Below are 17,152 nucleotides of genomic sequence, written 5' to 3' on the forward strand. Positions count from 1 at the left end.
TCATTAAATTCGAAATCGCATGGCTATGGTGGTATAGTGTGAGATGATTAGCTGCTCTCCTGGGAGCAATTTGGGGGAATGAAGATGAACCCCAAGTGTTGGATAGAAATTCAAAGCTAGCTTCAGGTCTTTAGAGACGGATTTCCACGCTTCGTGATCAGTGGACCCGTACTCCAAATTCTCTGAACATTTACTTTGGGATTGCACAGTTGCAGATGAAAGATGTGCAAATTTCAGAGGTATAGGCGTTTCCATCGCGCGGGGAGCCCTGGGAAAGCTTTAGCTCAAGGATCACCTTGCCTGCGTACCCGGACGAAAGCGATAGCAAAGAGTAGGAGCACGTTACAACGTTGGATGGAGGACGGTCACAGTTATGATGAGCGCAACAAGGAGCCACGATGATATGACGGTTCTGTGGGATAGAGAAATTGTTCAATTGGTAACTAGCCAACTGTAAATATATCTCAGTCTTCGACGCGGCATCCTACTTTTATCGGTGGGGGGTTAAGCCTGAGCACCGCGGCCGCTATCTCACACAGAGGCCAGGAAATATTCAACGTAGCCATAATGGGCTACACGAACTTTGTACAAGATGTCGTATATAGAAAAGGAGACTAGTCCTTCTACGCCTCTAGTACTAGTCAGGATACGGCGGACTATTTGTGCCATCGGGTCAAAATTCATTTTCATTATGAGGGACATTCAATGATATCAACAATCAACTGCTTTGCTTATTCCAAAATTACCATTCCAGCGCCTAGTGAAGGATATTATGCATAGCAACAGTATTAGAGCGGGTTTTAGAATCCAAGATTTAACTTTACTAGCATTGCAAGAAGCTACCGAAGCCTTCCTTGTTAATGAGTTTGAAAGTAAGTATAGCTTTCTTAATATTTATAGACTTACTAGATACTAATATTATTAAAATTAATATAGTGGCTAGCCTTATAGCGATTTATACCTGCCGTGTTACTATTTAGTAAAAGGATTATTTAGTAAAAGGATATGTAGTTTATACAAAAGAATTAAGGAGTATATACTTAGACATGCTCCAGGCCCTCTTATAGGTAAAAAATAACTTAGATTAATCAAATTCTCCTGATTCTCGAAATATAGTTTGTTTTGATTGGTTGCGTGGCATTTATTATTAGTTAACTACAAAGTCAAAACGAATTTTGACCTTAATAACTACGTAGGAAAAACAAGAACGGAGGGTAAAGAGTATTCGTAACAAGATCTTACGATTCCATGAGGTCGTCCGACTCCTCTTCGCTCCCACAAGGGGTACATTCTTATTGCAATCTCAATTCTCCGTCAAGTTCAAATAAAAAAAAAAAAAAAAAAAAAAAAAAAAAAAAAGAGTTTCTCAGCAGTTGATATGTATAAATCTGTGTCTGTCTATTACCACATTGATAAAATTATACATTTATGATTGGATGTAGGAATACTAATACCCGTTCAGTAGGCGTATGTAAGCACCTCGGTCATCTTTCACTCGATGTAACCATGCTTGTAGGTATAATACATATATAGAGGTTATAGTAGGACTAAGATCGTAGCAACAATCTTCAATCGATCCATCTCTGGCCGGCCTTATCAAAGCCAATGACTTTGAGATCGACATTCAGGCCTTTAAGCATCATGTCAATGGTAAAAGTCTAGATAATCCACCAGTCAGAATCAATTTTAACAGCAATCTACCACAAAGGGGGCCGCTCACCTCATCGTCATTCTCACTCTCTTCCTCATCCTCTAGCTCGTCTTCGTCCTTCTCCTGAAAACTAATCATCTCCTCCAACTCAGCCTTTCTCCTCTCCTTCTCTCTCTCAATATCACTCCCAAGCTCTTCATCATCGTCATTCTCATCCTGGTTGTCGTCCCACCCTCCCCACTCCTGCTGCCTCACCTTTCTCTTTCGGATCCTCTCGTTGTAGACTCTCACCCCACCCATACGGTTCACTTTGTCCTTTGCACTGACAAACAGGTCCTCGGCCGCGTCCCGGCTTACGGTTCGCCATTTCTGTTTAAGTATCTCGAGCTCGCCTAGCTTTCCTTTCTCCAGGATGTTTATTGCTTGGTCGAGGATATCTAGTTCTTCGCGTTGGCGAGCAAGGCGGAGCTGTAAACTACTCATCTCTCGTTGGAGGAAGGAAATGCGGGCTTTGGGAGTTGTAGATGATGAGGTATGTGCGTCCTGAAAAGGTGTCTGTCCAGCGAGAGGAGTTTGGGCAGCAGGCGAGGACTTCCATTTTATGGTGCTATTGATGAATAACCTTTGATTGGAGGAATCGGTTGATAGAGACTGCGAGAATTCAACAGGTCCTGCATCGGGTCCTTTGCGGAGGGGTGACTTGAAAGGCTTCTTCAGGGTATGCGAGCCATCACCGAGTCCTCGTTTCTTAGGCAGGGTCAGTTTGAACTCCATTGTGTCTGATTCAGCGTATAGACTAGAATCATTTCGTGGTATTGTAGGCAAACGTGGGTTGTTGTTTGGCATGAATATTTCGAGAGCAAATGCAGGAGATGAAGTCGACGTCTGTATTTCCTCTTTGGGCGATTACTAAGGCGACGTAGAGGGTTCTGTACAAACCGTCCAATTCAATGTAAACAAAGCTAGGCACTCGCAGGCAAATAAGATCAAACACCTATTGTTCAAGTAACAAATAGTGTAAATTCTCCAGGTGATGCATGCTAATAATAACAGAAAGAATAAAACGGGTATATGCGTAAAACAAGTGAAGTGGCACAACAATCTACTACCGTCCAAGTCCTCCAGCAACCCACGCTGCAAAGTTGGGGTCATCCGGTCGTGGGAAGAAGCCCCTATCTTCTGCCGCATTTCCAGCACCATCAGCTCCTTGGTTTTGTTGCTGATTATTGGCGTTGTTTGCTTCTTGGGCACGACGAGCCGCCCGCTGCTGGCGGAAGTGCAAAAGAAGCACTAGAGTAGCAACAAGGCCAATTATGATAAGACTCTCTAGGATACCGTCATCAAAATCAAGGGCGTCCTCGTCATAGTAATTGAGATCTTGGTCTTGAGCATGCGCATGTCCGGCCTCATCTAAGATGGCATCAGGATCCGCGGCAGCTTGTTGGCGGAGTGCTCTCTGGTATGCTTCTTCCTCTTCGTTATAGTTGATAAAGTGTGAGATCCACTCCTTAAATGTCCGTGGGGTATTTACATCTAGTACTCATTAGCCATGCCCAGTGACTATTGGGAAATGGAAGTAGAATCATACCTGGTTCTGCATTGATTGTATTGGCCTTCCCTCGTATCACCTTATTCCAGAAATTCCTAGCACGCAGTCGAAGAAGGCTGAGTGTGACCGGGAAATATGCCTCTTGGTTCGTTTCCAAGGCAAGGTCATAATACCGCTTGGCCATGGGGAAGTCCTGCTCAACATGAAGGCCGTTCTCATACATCCAGCCAAGATTCCAAAATGCTTGGGCACTGTGGCCTTCAGCTGCGGAATGATAGCAGGTGAGCGCTCTAGAAACGTCTTTCTTTGTGCCATAGCCTTCAAAGTAGTAATCTCCTAGTTTCACCATTGAGTCTATATTGGCTTGTTTAGCAGAGCGGGCCCAGTATATGAACCCCAACGCTGCGTTACGCAATAAGGACGAACGACCACCCCTTATCCATGGAAGAATCGGATCAAGGGATAAAACAGATCGTTTCTCGTCGAGAAGGTATGCAACATTTGCTTGAGCGCTCTCATACCCTTGTTCGGCTGCCATAGTGGAGATAATCATAGCTAGCTCCTTGTCTCCAATCTCATAGGCATCATTCGCTTCGGCAAAAGCGGAGTGAATGCCTTCGGCCTTTTCGGAGACTATCTTGTAGTACGCTGTGGCAACTCCACAATGGCGCTGTCCGCCAAGGCCCCGGTCTGCAATTCCAGCGAGGTAATAGAGGGCTTCCATACCCCCATGCCTAGCAGCTGCTTCGAAATATATCGAGGCTGTGACAACGTCACCCTGATCAAGAAACAGCGCTCCAAGCCGCGTTTTGGAGTAGTAATTGTCCTGTTCCGCAGCAGCTTTAAAGTATGAAGCGGCCTTCATTACATCCTGTTCGACGCCATAGCCATGCAAGTACATCAGCCCTAGATAATGCTGGCACATTGCATCGCCGTTTGCTCTTCCTCGTGTAAACCAGACTTTGGCCTTTTGGAAATTCTGCTCTGTGCCCTCTCCACGAAGGAACATCAGGCCAATATGGGCGGCGGACTGAGCAGCGATCTTGTCAATGCCTGGTGGGTGGCTTGGGTTGATAGAGCCGTCCTTGGTCCAGTATTTCCTTGCAACTACCACGAAATACATCATGGCCTTCTTGTAGCTCCTTTCCAGCTGGCGTGATCCTTCATAATAGAGCTTCCCAAGGCCAAAGGTAGCTTTAGTATCACCTTTCTTAGCCATGAGATCAAGATACTCCAGCACATCATCCAGGCTCGCATCGGCACTGGAATGGACATCCCTCATCGCGTTGTAACCAGCACTAGACACACTGGCTCCCTCACCATACACGCCACCTTCCTCATCAGCCCAACGGAAGGCCTCTCGACGCCAATTAATGCCGCCGGGTGGACCGGATCTATACCATGCAATCGCCTTATCGGCCACCTTCTTGTACCAATATACCGCTTGATCGCAATCCGGAGCAGCTCCAATTCCTATGTATCTTCGGTATGCCAGCGTCATCTGTGACCTAGTATTGCCACCCCTGGCAGCAAACGTGTGGTACAGAAGCGCCTTGCCCTGATCTCGTTCCACAACCCCGCCGATTCCAGTTGCATACATGAACCCGAGCATGTATTGCGCAGTACTGTTTCCAGTCAAGGTCGCCAACGCATCGTAATATCGGAAGGCCTTTGAAAAGTCGCGTGGGTGGGTATAATTTCCGTAAAAATTCATTTCGGCAAGGAGAAATGTAGCATCTGAATTATTCTTACGGGCAGCCCCCTCCAGTAGCCGGACTGCTTCCACCAGTTTCCCATTTTTCTTGGTAAATCGACTTGATGACAACTGATCCGATGACGGTGCATTCATAAACAAAAGGTAAAACAGCTCACGGCCGTAGTAGCTCGCATGACCAAAGATGCCAGACGGACGTTCGTATTTCTTGGTAGGGACTTTTATCTTGCGGAGGATGTTCAATGCCGTTTCGACAACTGGTTGATCTGCAAGAGACTGCTCAGCTAAAGCTCTATATCCGTAATTCTTCCAATAAAGTACAAAGGTGTTCCTTAATTACCGATAGAGTACTCGCGAGCATTGTTGCCTCCCGCTCTAGCCACTGGGTTCTCAACATCGAGTGAGCCTGGGAGTGGTAGGTCCGTCGGGTTAGATTCTCGGTTTGTGAGGTCCTCCCGTAAATTTCGAGCTCCGGCCGTTATGGCCTGTAAGCACAGCACTGTGAGTACGACCAAATCGTTAGCATCTTAAGCAAGACCGGAGTGGTGCGATGTATGAAGCTAACCTAACGCGAGGACGGCCAAACAGTGCCATCTCCAAGACAAGATCATCGTATCTAAAGGAAGGGTCGGTCAAGGGCTGTAAATCATCGCGATTGTATGTCTGCAATCGCTATTCTATATTCACTGGCGTGGTCACTGTAGAAGAACAAACAGAGTGCTCGGGATCCAAGAAAGCATTTGATAGCCTCAAAGTGGCCAGATAGCGCAAACAACAGGCCCCAATATAATTAACCACGCTAGTCACTTTAGGTGCTTACTAATAACATTAGTCACTAAGATTGCTGCATGATATCTTTTCTCGAAGGCTCGAGGGAACGACACGTGATATAAGCTTTAAAAATACTTTAACTAGAATTAATTTCTAGATATAAATTCTAATATATATACAGACTACTTATTCTAATTATAATTGCTGTGTTTTAATATACGAGCTATACTTCTGTTTGCCATTATCTATCCAATTAATCGAGGGTTGATGTAAGGATGGTACAGGTTGGCTGTGGTAGATATGCCTTCATTGATGTAGTTGATGATGTAGGTAAGACGTTGTAGTGTATCGTAGTCGAACTGGTCGTGACCAACTGTGTTGCCAACAGCAGACGTCGTGAATTGTCATCGTTGGTCATGAGGCTGTAGCGAAGTAAGAAGGAAGATAAAAGATGACAGCGGAAGCAACGAAAAGCGTTATGACGCAGTGTAGAAGTTATGACGCAGCGAAGTAGGGTGGTCGTTATGATGTAAAGAAGAGAAGTTAACGGAGGGTGCAGATACCAGCAACCCGTTACCTGAAGAACACCGGCGACGACGCGGACACCCAGCTGTTGTGCCGTTGTTAGATGGTTGTTGAGCAGCGTAAACGCAAACGAGCTAAGTCCCGCGGGCGTTTAAATCGCAAAAGACATGCTACCAATCTGTACCATGCTTACATTTGGTAGCAGTTGGGTTGGTAGTATACATACCGAGGCGCTACCGGAAGTTATATGCTCTATATCCGCGTAATAGAGGCTTACAATCACTATTTCTCTTGTGATATAGCCAACGGCGTCCTAGATATAGCCATACTCCAGAAGTTCAAGTGCACTGGGGCGTAGCTCTGGAACAGGATTGAGGGCGACATGGACTGTCTCAATATCCTTTTCTGGGATATCCTTATTAATAAGCTTTATTACCCAATGATCAAGCTCAGTCCTCGTTTTATCCCTTTTTGGTAGTAGTTGTCGCGTATCTAGATCTGAGTTATAATACTCAATCGTATGAAGATCAAACTCTTGAGCCATAGCTGCCCGAATAGTATTCTCCTTATCTATTAATGTCCCTTCAACCTTTAATGAGTCAAATATCCCAGGTTCTTCGAAATTAATATAGGCTTGAAGTAGATGTAGATACTATAAAATATATTAATATAGTCCACCATAAAAGTTATAGGTATAAAAGGACATACCACTATACCCCAAGACCATATATCTGTTGCAGTTGTCCAGGGTTTCTTAAAGTATACCTCGGGACTGCGATATGTAATTGCAGATATAGGGCCCTGGGAAGGAGGTTGCACTAGTTCTTAGTTAGTTAACCATTTATAATAGTAAGATAAGATAGTAATAATATACTCATCCCAAGATCAGCAATCTTAGTCACCAAATGTTCACCGGAGCCTGGAGTCTCATTATCGAACCCATTAATAAGGATATTCTCCATCTTCAAGTCTAGTATATATTTAGCATCTATTAATAAAGGCCCGTTCTAGGTAACAAACCTGTATACACAATATTATTGTGATGTATAGTACTCAGTCCAATCGCAATAGATCTCATAACAGATCGAATCTCCCCTAAAGAAAAAGGACGCCGTAATCGTGCGGTCCATAGCGACTTCTCGAATGCCTCAAGAACCATGATTGGCGGCTCCGTATCAGAAGGAGGCGGAATGACATCAACCATCCGACGGATGTAACCAGATTTATACAATAGCTTCTGCATTTCCATCTCCCGAGTGAAGTCAGGCCACCCGGGGCCATCTTCATCTTCTGGTTTCTTGAGGACAAATTGGTGCATTGGGTCATCGTGCTTTGTAGCGCTCCAGACATTACACTGTTTCCCTTTGCGTTGAACGAGCGGATCAAGCAAAACGTAGCGTTGACCGCGTTTACCGACCAACATCGAGCCTCGAGTTAACACACGGAGAGGGGGCGGCATAATATCGCGAATATTTCGTAGCTATCAAGCACTGTGTCTTTATGTTGGGCCAGCAGTCGCTGTAACTACTCTGCTGAGGTCCCGAGTAATTTGAAGACCGAACTAGCCTAAAAAGGATAAGTTCGTCTAAGCGTCCCATGGACCCACCCTGGACGCCTCGCCAGCACGTGACTGGTCGGCACCATGGGAAGAAAGCTATATATAATTGATGAAATGCCCATTTTAGTTTAACTTGATCAAAACAGTGCATTCCATACTGACACTGCTCATTCCCCTTTCTCCATTCGACCATCTCTTTCTGTATCTAAGCTCTATTGAAGCTACCAATCTCGCCTAACTCTCACAATGGCTAAGAAAGACGCTGGACTTCGCTTTCTACGGACAAACTTCTTCCCAAACCCCAAGAGTGAAGCTTAACCAAGATAGATTAAAGTGTAATTTGGCTGTGTTTTTATTTTTAGTAGATTATGATTTGTTAGTGAGGTGATAGTGTTCGTTGATTGGTGGAATATTCAGCCGAGGCTTAAAAATCACGTGGTGCTGTCTGGGCCCGGGAACCTCAATATCAAAAGGGATTTCTCCTTTTGTCGCGACCTCGACATTGGATGTTATATCTTTATTACTATGAACACGGGATATCTCTTGACAAGAAGTCCCTGTGTTGCACAAGTCCGGATGCAGAAGAATTATCCAAGAGCCAGCAGCAGGATTCATTATTCTCCTGCACTTTTCCGAAGATCCCTACTTATTTTGACCAGGATGGTGCCGAAGGATCGTCCGCTACGGACGAACACTTGGCCTTCAGCGTTTCGAGGCTGTTGATAGATGGAGATGCGCTCCGACTCCCTATATCTATCCAATGAACATCTCCTCAGCCATTATGACGCTCCTCCGCATCGCTATGGGCGGAGTTAAGCCCAGTTATTCGATCATCTCAAGGCTCCCCTCAAGCAATGCGTAGATCAGACGCGAGTACAGTGCTGCCTGCTTAAGTCCGGGACGGGAGCAACCCCACTACAAGGCCCCGCGTTATGGAACGGTGTAAACGCTGCTACGAAGCTCTGGCCCGCCGCTCATACGTATAAAAGGGGCGCTGTCATCCCCAGTTGACAGATTGATGTTTCTTCAGGTAGCATACCAAAAGCTCATTGAATAATACCAACACAACATGGCGGCCAAGCTTGATTTTACCACCTTTCGCAACGTCATTAATGGCAAATTGACCTCCGCGGCAGTAACTCGCCATAGCTTTAACCCTTCCACTGGCGAGCCGAATCCTCAGGTCCCAATCTCAACCGCTGAAGATGTAGACGCTGCCGTGGCTGCTGCCCAGGAGGCGTTCAAGTCATGGTCCAAGACTTCCCACGAAGAGAGAGCAAAGGCTGTTCTTGGTCTTGCAGATGCCATCGAGGCGCATGCAGAGCAGTTCTTGGACCTTACTATTCGTGAGCAAGGGAAGCCGGTAAGTATATCGCTATTTTCAGCGAACGGGCATTATGTATGGCAAATATTGTATATTCAGGCTAACCACCAGTAAACAGAAACTAATCGCAGGTTTCGAGATTCAAGCAGCTGTCGCAAACCTTCGTGCCAATTCCAAGCTTGAGTTGAAGCCAACTGTCCTCGAAGACACCGAAGAAAAGAAGGTCATCCAGCGCTTCACACCTTTGGGTGTCGCTGTTGGAATTGTTCCTTGGAACTTTCCCTTGATGATTGCTTGCCAAAAAATCGGCCCTGCTGTCATGTCCGGATGCACCACTATCATTAAACCGTCACCTTACAGCCCTTACACAGATCTCAAAGTTGTTGAGCTTGCCCAGCAATTCTTCCCGCCTGGTGTCGTTCAAGTTCTTAGCGGTGATGACACACTAGGACCTATGTTGACGGAGCATCCTGGCCCAGCAAAGATCAGCTTCACCGGATCATCCTTCACAGGAAAGAAGGTGATGGCAAGTGCCAGCAAGACTTTGAAGAGAGTCACTCTAGAGCTGTAAGCTATTTCATCCCGCATAATATCTGCCTACGGATGTTGATGTTTCAAAAAGTGGTGGAAACGACCCAGCCATCATCTGTGAAGATGTGGACTTTGAGAAAGCTATTCCAAAGGTATGTATAAATCTCAAGAGTCTTTAATTGGGTATATGGACTGATAAAGGCAGATCGCATTCACTGCATTTATCCATTCCGGCCAAGTCTGCGCCGCCATCAAGCGTATCTTTGTACACGAATCTATTCACGAGAAGTTCCGTGATGCGCTCGTGGAAGCCGTTAAGCAGTTTAAGGTCGGGCCCGGCGACGAAGAAGGCGTTACTCATGGCCCTATTCAAAACATGATGCAGTTCAACAAGGTAAAGAACCTATTTGCCGATATCGAAAAGGAGAAATGGACCGTTGCCACTGGTGGCCGAAGTGACCTTGGCCGACCAGGCTACTTCGTCGAGCCTACTATCATCGATAGGCCCCCAATTGACTCACGTATCGTTACCGAGGAGCCATTTGGTGAGTATACTATACCATAATGTCCCACTCGGCAGGCCAACTAACTCACTACTTTTGCAGGACCAATCGTCCCAATTGTAACCTGGAATGATGAGGCAAGCGTCATCAAGGAAGCTAACAACACTAAGATGGGTCTCGGTGCTTCTGTCTGGTCAAGGGATATAGAACGTGCCCAGCGTATTGCCGACCAGCTCGAAGCCGGCTGCGTGTGGGTCAACAACCACGCCGAACTGAGCAACAACACTTCGTTTGGTGGACACAAGGAGAGCGGTATTGGATATGAAGGAGGATTAGGTGGCATGATGGGATACTGCAATGCTCAGTCTGTCCACATCACTAAGAAATAGAGCAATCCCAAGCAGGATTTATCTTCCTGTCTCAGCTCATGATGCTTTGGATAATACGTAAATCAAGCATTTGAAGGGAAATTTGAGACCAAGTGTTCAACCAAATTATATTGCTCTGTAGGTAAATATGCAATACTGTAAATTAAAGTCTCACAGTGATATCAAATTAAGGAAAAAGTAAAGACAAATGTGGTATTAAACGTCAACGCTTGCAGGAAAAAAACAAACCACAGCTGCAGTTCACAATTAAACCAAGCAAACGGCCATTCATCTGACAAACATGTCGCGTAAGAAAAAGCAAGAAACCAGCACCAAATATTAGGATAATACATTCACGGGGCTAGAAACCAATACTCATACCACTGGGTTTTCCCTGGTCTAGCAACATCTTACTCTGAGTTCCCTTCTTGGTCGATAGGATGCCAAATCTCAACACCACCTCGGATAGGGTAACAATGATGGAAATGAAAATCAGAATGATGATAATCCATGTCTGGCTAGACACTTTATTATCGGCGATAGAATCAGAGAGGATTTCAATAAGATCGAGGAAAACTTTGCATCGTTCATTGAGAACTTGAATGCGAGGTTTTATCTCTAGGTATTCGCGAACAGCGATGTACAGGGGGTGAAGCATCGGTTCGCTATCCCAGAAGAAATTGGGCACATCGAGCATGTTCGAAGCTAGAGGAGTTTCATTAGTATAAATCCGTACATGGAGAGAGTGATAAGGGCATACTTACAGAGGTTGACTTCAACACGCGATTTGAATAACCTGCCCATGATACGGAAGACTTCTTCTCTGCCCATGCCTAGATGGCCTGTCAAAGCTAACCGTCTCGGTACATCCTTTGCATCTGCCATCTGTCGCGCCATGCCCTCCTCAAAGAAACTGAGCTTTGTACTTTGTGCTATGCCATGGCTAATAGCCAGCTTAATCATATGATCCCCTGACCGTAATGTAATCATATCATTATACACCCGGGGTCTAGAGATAGCGGAAGAGTATTCAAAGTGGAACTCTTCCGTTTCGAAATCTTCTTCCGCCAGAGGGTTAAGTGGTAGGTCATTTGGTGCAGGGCAAAATGCAAGATCTGCGAGTATTTCCTTCTCCTGACGCTCCGTGAAATTCCAAAAGACGACAACTCCATAGCTGAATATGAACATTTCTGCAAAGGAGAGGGCGTTGGGAGGTATTGAGGGTCTAGATTGTCTGGTAGAGACCGGAGAGGTAGGTTGTCGGATGTCACCGTTTTGAGTTGAGGGCTGGTCATCGTGATGTTCAACATGGAATGAATGGCCACGGACTGATGTATCTCTTTCTTCCTGGCGTCGTCCATTACTTCGCCCTGCTCCAACTTCGTGATCGTGTGTATGGTCGCGCTCATGGCCATCCTCCTCCTCCCGGTCCCGTTCTTGTTCACGGCGGCGCTCACGTCTCTCTTGCTCCTCTGAATTTCGAACAGAATGTTCCTCTGTCTCTGTAAAGTATTCATCGTGGTAATCCCTTCTCTCGTTTCTTGCAATCTCTTCGTCTAGAACTACTTTGCCCTCTGCGCTTCGGAAGATAGGGCTACTTCTCACCCTATACCCGTCTCGACCAGGTAATAAGGGTAGATGGTATGCGGCGTATAAGCAGTCATCATACAGCTTTGTGCGCGCATCGTGGAGTTCTTTGACAAAGCTTGCCGCAGCACCCATCTTATACGCCTGAGCAGTGCAATATGCCGTTACGCGAGGCAACTTCTTCCCTCTTCGAGCCTTGGGTAGACGCTCAGCATAACTCTTCCCTTTCTCAGGACTGGCCGCGAATCTGCGTTTTCGAATAGCCTCTTCGTCATCAAGGAGCGGCGCAGCCATATTATCCTGTATGAAATCCGGCTGCTTCGCGCGGGCAGCAGTTAAGCGTCGTAACCGTTCATATCTCTCGTTTATCTTCGAAGGCGTGCCTTCGTCATCCGCAACTTCATCATCCTCATCCTCTTCCTCCTCTTCTGGTTCTTGCTCGTCCTCGTCTTCCTCTTCCTCCACCGTCTCTGGAAGAAGAACTAGCTTCTCGCTGACTTTTGATGAACGAGGTGGTATTTGTGGCAAAGAGGCCAACCGGCCTCCGCTTCGGTGTCTGCTATCCATACTTGAACTCAGAGCGTTGCTAGCGGCGTTCAGACCAGATCTTAACCTGCTCTCTGATCCTGAGCCAGACCGTGAGCGTACAGCAGAGCTTGTTCCAACAGTTGGGCCTCGCTGGCCGAGCTGTCCACGTTGCTGCATTGAGGGCATGTCTGAGGCGTACTGGAGGACATTATCGACGGTTATGAGGCGGGAACCGGGCGGGCCCGCAATAGGAATGTCGTTTGCGCTACTACTATTCGGCGTCCGTGAGGCCGGGTAGTACCTTGTTTGACGGTCTCTAGAGTCGGTTACCTGGAGAAGGTGTCAGTTTGCTGATCGTTGAGGAAAGTTGCTTGCTGGGTAGCATACTAAGACGGTGGGATTTCGTTTGCTAGTCCCTGGGCCCTTGGGGGCCATCGTTAGGGTGTTTATAGCTAATTGGGTATGCGCTTCTCCTCCGAACAAGTCGCTAAGCTGGTATCTGTCTGATCTTCGTCGCCGTGAAACCGAAGTGTATGACGCAAACGGCGTATACAAAACATGCAAGGGAGAGACAGCAAGTTTATGTATAGTAACGATTGCTTAGTAAGTGTCACGTGCTCAGGCTTTATGATGGCTTATGTAATATAAATGGGCGCCTCAATTGAGGCGACTATTTTGATAGATTGATAGATTGATTGAGGCATTTACTGTTATATCTATGAGGCTTTTCCGCTTGTTCGAACATTATTTACGCTCTTAATAATATTACATATATTGTACATAAATCTAGGAGTGAAATTGCTAGAGATGTCATTCTATCCAGAGGTATGACGCTATTCATTGTCCTGATATGGCCACAACTTAGAGAAGAGCTCCCTTTCCTGTTCATCCCTCGCAGTTCCGATGAATATATCTTTGAACTTCTGGCAATTAGCCTTTGCAGTGTCATAGTCCTCTATGTCTACCATCCCATCATCAGGAAGAACCCCCTGGTCACGAAAGAGTTTTAGCATACTCCCAACACCAGAGATATTTTCATCTTCCTTCATATGAAGATCTAACTCTTCTCTTTTGAAAGAGATTGGAGACTCAACTGTCTCATCTGGCCGTAGCTTATCCCATAGAGCTTCGATGGCAATCAAGCTTTGACGCAGGAAGAATAGGTCACGATTCTCCCAGACCCCGGTGACGAGACTGGTAGGGCTTCGTTTGCGCTGTATAGATCTCATGTCTTTCAACACTTCCCAGTGGTGGGGGGAATGCTTGTACACCATTGCCTCGTAATATTTGTGGACAGTTTCCTTTTCAAGGTCCCGGTCAAGCTGGCTTTGTTCCTCCGGCGTTAAAGTGTCAAAGTTTTCCGGACGTGATGGGACAATCCATCCCTCACGAACGGGGCCATCATGTCTGAACATGCGAGGTATGCAGGATTGGTAGAAGAGAGGTGCTATGCTCGCACCCTGCCAGTCGACTATGCCTGTGATTTTACAAGTCGTTGGATCAACGAAGACGTTGTCCAGATGCAGATCTGGATGCCAGAGGATGTTTGCACATGAGGCTGGGTCACGGGGTATAAGGTAAGGTGCGGCATCCAAGTATTTAGACAGAAGGTCAAGAGCATGACCAGGTAACTCTGGGTCTTTTAGAGAGATATAAGCGTTTATTCGGGGAGAAGCATGCCGTTTTATCCAAGCAATTTCATTCTCCCCCATAGCTCTTGCATAGTCTTCTGGCCGTTGCCCTGTGTCAAGTTGTTAACGAGCGCTTGATCGTAGGAGTGAAACGGTAACCCACAAGGACCTCTATCCAACTCCATGTTCTCACGCTCTGCACTCCAAAGCTCCGCCCCCGTAAGTGGGCCGATAACATATCGATCTAGAACCCCCGGACCCACAGAAGAGTCGGAGCCAAGTAGCAAGCCTCCATCCTCTCCACGGAATGGGTCCGGCAGGTCAGCCCTGAAATATAGACAGCCATGCTTCGAGAACTTGAAACAAGTCAGGGTATTCTCCAACTTGGCAATCTGTTCTATGATACGTAACTTCGGCTCCCGCGGCCACTCATGCCATACTCTACCTAACCTGATCCCACTGGCCTTTTGCTCAATGATATATTCCGCCCCAACAGGGTTGGCTGGATCCGCTGACCATGCAAGAACCCTCGGAACAGGCAGGTTGGCTATATCACGCAGCTATGAAAAGGCACAATCAGATTCACAAGACCAGCAAAATCTGATATGAAACTAATGAGGAACAAGAAACCAACAAACTCCCTCGTAGCCACTTCTGAGGCCGTGAGGTATCGCGAGGGCCCAGCATTGGGATTCGGCAGCTTGGCAAACACTTCCTCTCCGGTATCAAGAGTTAAGAGGAAGGCTTTATTATGAAGGCCTTCAGCGCACTTGAGTATTTTTGTGCCTGTTCGGGTAGGGTAGGGTAAGCCAGGGGAAAAAACATGTCAGCTTACACGCTGTTCCGCTCAAATGCATGTAAGCAAGGATATAATTGCTACATACAGCAGCGTGCATGATCGCCGACGGCATCGACAGCAACTTTAATTAGATTCTGGATATCGAATTGCCGATATCTCAATGCGAGTTCCTTGTCTTCGTTGAATCTAGAAAGGATCGAAACCGAGACCTGGTCAGATGCAGCCCAGTTTCCGGACAGAGGAAGATAGACGGACGAACAGCCATCGATGTCGGCGATATGCAAACATGTCGTGTTCTGTGGCTGGAACTTCTACCAGGAAAATTAGAATAGCTGCTAGATGTGGGTGGGATAATGCTGGAACTCGGCAGTCTATCCTTGAGACATGCATGTGTATGATGACATACCGGTACCATCCGGCTTCTCCAGGAACAGCTGAGGATGAGGTTGAGAAAAGAATCTCATCCCTCGCAGACGAACTGGAGATATGGTTCTGAGTAGGGCAATGTCATGGCTATTCTTCCACCGCATGTCTTCAGCATCAGCATCAACATTGGTATCTACCTCCGCTTCCACTTTTGACATCCAAGTCGTTGCATTTTTGACTCGCTCACTTTTATCGCAAAGTCAAATTTAAAACCTGCTTATTAATGATCACATGACATGAATAGGTATCTGTCACGTGAAGATTATCTATCATGTGACTTTCTTCATTAATCTTACATCAGCAGCACATCACCCGCGTTCTTCCACTCCGTCTTCCCTTCACCCTTCACGCCCCTTCAGCCCTCGTAGACCAGTCTCTGCTTACTCCTGCCACTCTCCTCGTCATCCTTCTCGTTATATTTCTTCGTCACCCGTAGACAATCTTCCACTACCTCGAGAACATCCCCCCAATCGAGGCACAATACCTATCTCCGCGTATCGTGCGTATCGGCGTGACGAAAAAGACCGGAACGCGGGTCCCGGCCGCCCGGTCCCGCCTCGTGGCACGTGGGGTAACCTTATTCCCTGCCCTTCGCCACGACGAATAACACAAGCAGCGACAGCGACAGACAGGACAGCCATGATATCAGGCGTGGAACAGGCGAAGGCATGTGGTAGATGAGAAAGCGGGAGGGGCGGGTAGGTTAGGCAAGTATGTAGGTAGGGGAACAGGTGATGCTTCATCGGCGCTGCTCGGCACACGCTGAATTAAGTTGCGACTAGTTCAGATCAGACATTATCACCTGTGCTATTAATATGGGATCGGGGGATAAAAAGTGAGTCAGGCAGAGTTACATTGAGGGCCTCGCTGGGCGGTACAGCGAGAGGGGGAGGGAGGGAAGGGGGGAAATGGGAAAGGGAAAAGGGTTGCGTCGGCGTGGCACGATGTACGATGGGCTGTTGAACCGTGGACGGTATACGATGAACTAAGTATAGGGACGAAGTATGGCCTGTACGATGGGCCGAAGCGAGGAACGAACGAGCGAACGGAAGTTTAGTTGAGATGTAACTTAGTTGGGGTCGTGCATGGTGATGTGGTTGTGTGATGGTAGGGTTTAGTCTTTGTTCCTGGTTCCTAAACTAGCTGCGTGGAAAAAAAGTAAAGCAACGATGAGCGGATGGATGGATGGATGGATGAATTTATTCCCAAATAGACGGATAGGCGATACATGAAAAAAAAACAGAAGGGAAAGTGAACAAGCACACAGACACGCAGGCAGATCATGCTGAATGGTAATGGCAATGAAAGTGAAATATGGTAGAACATGAGATAGGAAAATGGTGAAGAAAAAGGAAGGGTTTTTAGAAGGGAAAGAAAAAAAAGAGTCAACTACGATGACATGCGTAACCTCCGATCCTCGTCCCAGATCTCCTGCTTCATTTTCTGCAGATGAGCATGCTGTCTCTCCAGTTTGCGAATCTGCTCGATATCAATGTCATAGTCCATTCCGTTTCGTGAGCGGGCCATCATCTCCTCGTGCAAAAGCCGGTATTTGGCATAGTACTGTTTGAACTGGGCTGATTTGGTGCGTAGCCGGGCACGCAAGATGGTCTGTGAGATGGGGGGAGATGCAGAGCCGGAACCTGAGCCTGAGCCAGAGTGCATTGATTCAGGCTGGGAGAGGGAA

At 46.7% G+C, this 17,152-nt stretch overlaps 7 protein-coding genes across 9 annotated transcripts; 1 reads left to right on the top strand and 6 right to left on the bottom strand.

Annotated features, from left to right (window-relative positions):
- Window positions 1-1,568: 1,568 nt before the first annotated feature.
- Window positions 1,569-2,425, bottom strand: TERG_12515 (uncharacterized protein; the record flags this gene model as incomplete). The annotated part of the gene is made up of 2 exons (XM_047751461.1): window positions 1,569-1,658; window positions 1,721-2,425. The coding sequence occupies 2 exons, from the start codon at window positions 2,423-2,425 to the stop codon at window positions 1,569-1,571; spliced, it is 795 nt and encodes a 264-aa protein (XP_047607144.1).
- Window positions 2,426-3,159: 734 nt separating this feature from the next.
- On the bottom strand, window positions 3,160-5,049 carry TERG_07114 (uncharacterized protein; the record flags this gene model as incomplete). The annotated part of the gene is made up of 1 exon (XM_047748716.1): window positions 3,160-5,049. One exon carries the CDS (start codon window positions 5,047-5,049, stop codon window positions 3,160-3,162), a length of 1,890 nt encoding a protein of 629 aa, XP_047604704.1.
- Window positions 5,050-5,860: 811 nt separating this feature from the next.
- TERG_07115 (uncharacterized protein) lies at window positions 5,861-8,644 on the bottom strand. Its single transcript, XM_047748717.1, has 2 exons — window positions 6,919-8,644; window positions 5,861-6,862 (listed from the first exon to the last, which is right to left on the bottom strand). The coding sequence occupies exon 1, from the start codon at window positions 7,667-7,669 to the stop codon at window positions 7,202-7,204; it is 468 nt and encodes a 155-aa protein (XP_047604705.1). The 5' UTR covers window positions 7,670-8,644; the 3' UTR covers window positions 5,861-6,862; window positions 6,919-7,201.
- Window positions 8,645-8,837: 193 nt separating this feature from the next.
- Window positions 8,838-10,515, top strand: TERG_07116 (uncharacterized protein; the record flags this gene model as incomplete). 3 transcript variants are annotated; one of them, XM_003232219.1, is made up of 5 exons in its annotated part: window positions 8,838-9,131; window positions 9,211-9,659; window positions 9,715-9,775; window positions 9,829-10,168; window positions 10,229-10,515. In XM_003232219.1, 5 exons carry the CDS (start codon window positions 8,838-8,840, stop codon window positions 10,513-10,515), a joined length of 1,431 nt encoding a protein of 476 aa, XP_003232267.1. The 3 variants fall into 3 exon arrangements, with proteins under 3 accessions (XP_003232267.1, XP_047607146.1, XP_047607145.1); XM_047750330.1 differs by lacking the exon at window positions 10,229-10,515 and having other exon boundaries at window positions 9,829-10,188; XM_047750329.1 differs by lacking the exon at window positions 8,838-9,131 and having other exon boundaries at window positions 9,166-9,659.
- Window positions 10,516-10,855: 340 nt separating this feature from the next.
- On the bottom strand, window positions 10,856-13,044 carry TERG_07117 (uncharacterized protein; the record flags this gene model as incomplete). Its single annotated transcript, XM_003232220.1, has 3 exons — window positions 10,856-11,199; window positions 11,259-12,939; window positions 12,997-13,044. 3 exons carry the CDS (start codon window positions 13,042-13,044, stop codon window positions 10,856-10,858), a joined length of 2,073 nt encoding a protein of 690 aa, XP_003232268.1.
- A 398-nt stretch (window positions 13,045-13,442) lies between these two features.
- On the bottom strand, window positions 13,443-14,321 carry TERG_07118 (uncharacterized protein; the record flags this gene model as incomplete). The annotated part of the gene is made up of 1 exon (XM_003232221.2): window positions 13,443-14,321. One exon carries the CDS (start codon window positions 14,319-14,321, stop codon window positions 13,443-13,445), a length of 879 nt encoding a protein of 292 aa, XP_003232269.2.
- A 1,754-nt stretch (window positions 14,322-16,075) lies between these two features.
- Window positions 16,076-17,152, bottom strand: TERG_07120 (uncharacterized protein). The gene is made up of 2 exons (XM_003232223.2): window positions 16,320-17,152; window positions 16,076-16,243 (listed from the first exon to the last, which is right to left on the bottom strand). Exon 1 carries the CDS (start codon window positions 17,128-17,130, stop codon window positions 16,855-16,857), a length of 276 nt encoding a protein of 91 aa, XP_003232271.2. The 5' UTR covers window positions 17,131-17,152; the 3' UTR covers window positions 16,076-16,243; window positions 16,320-16,854.

Source organism: Trichophyton rubrum (assembly GCF_000151425.1).
Source record: "Trichophyton rubrum CBS 118892 genomic scaffold supercont2.9, whole genome shotgun sequence".
Classification (NCBI taxonomy): domain Eukaryota; kingdom Fungi; phylum Ascomycota; class Eurotiomycetes; order Onygenales; family Arthrodermataceae; genus Trichophyton; species Trichophyton rubrum.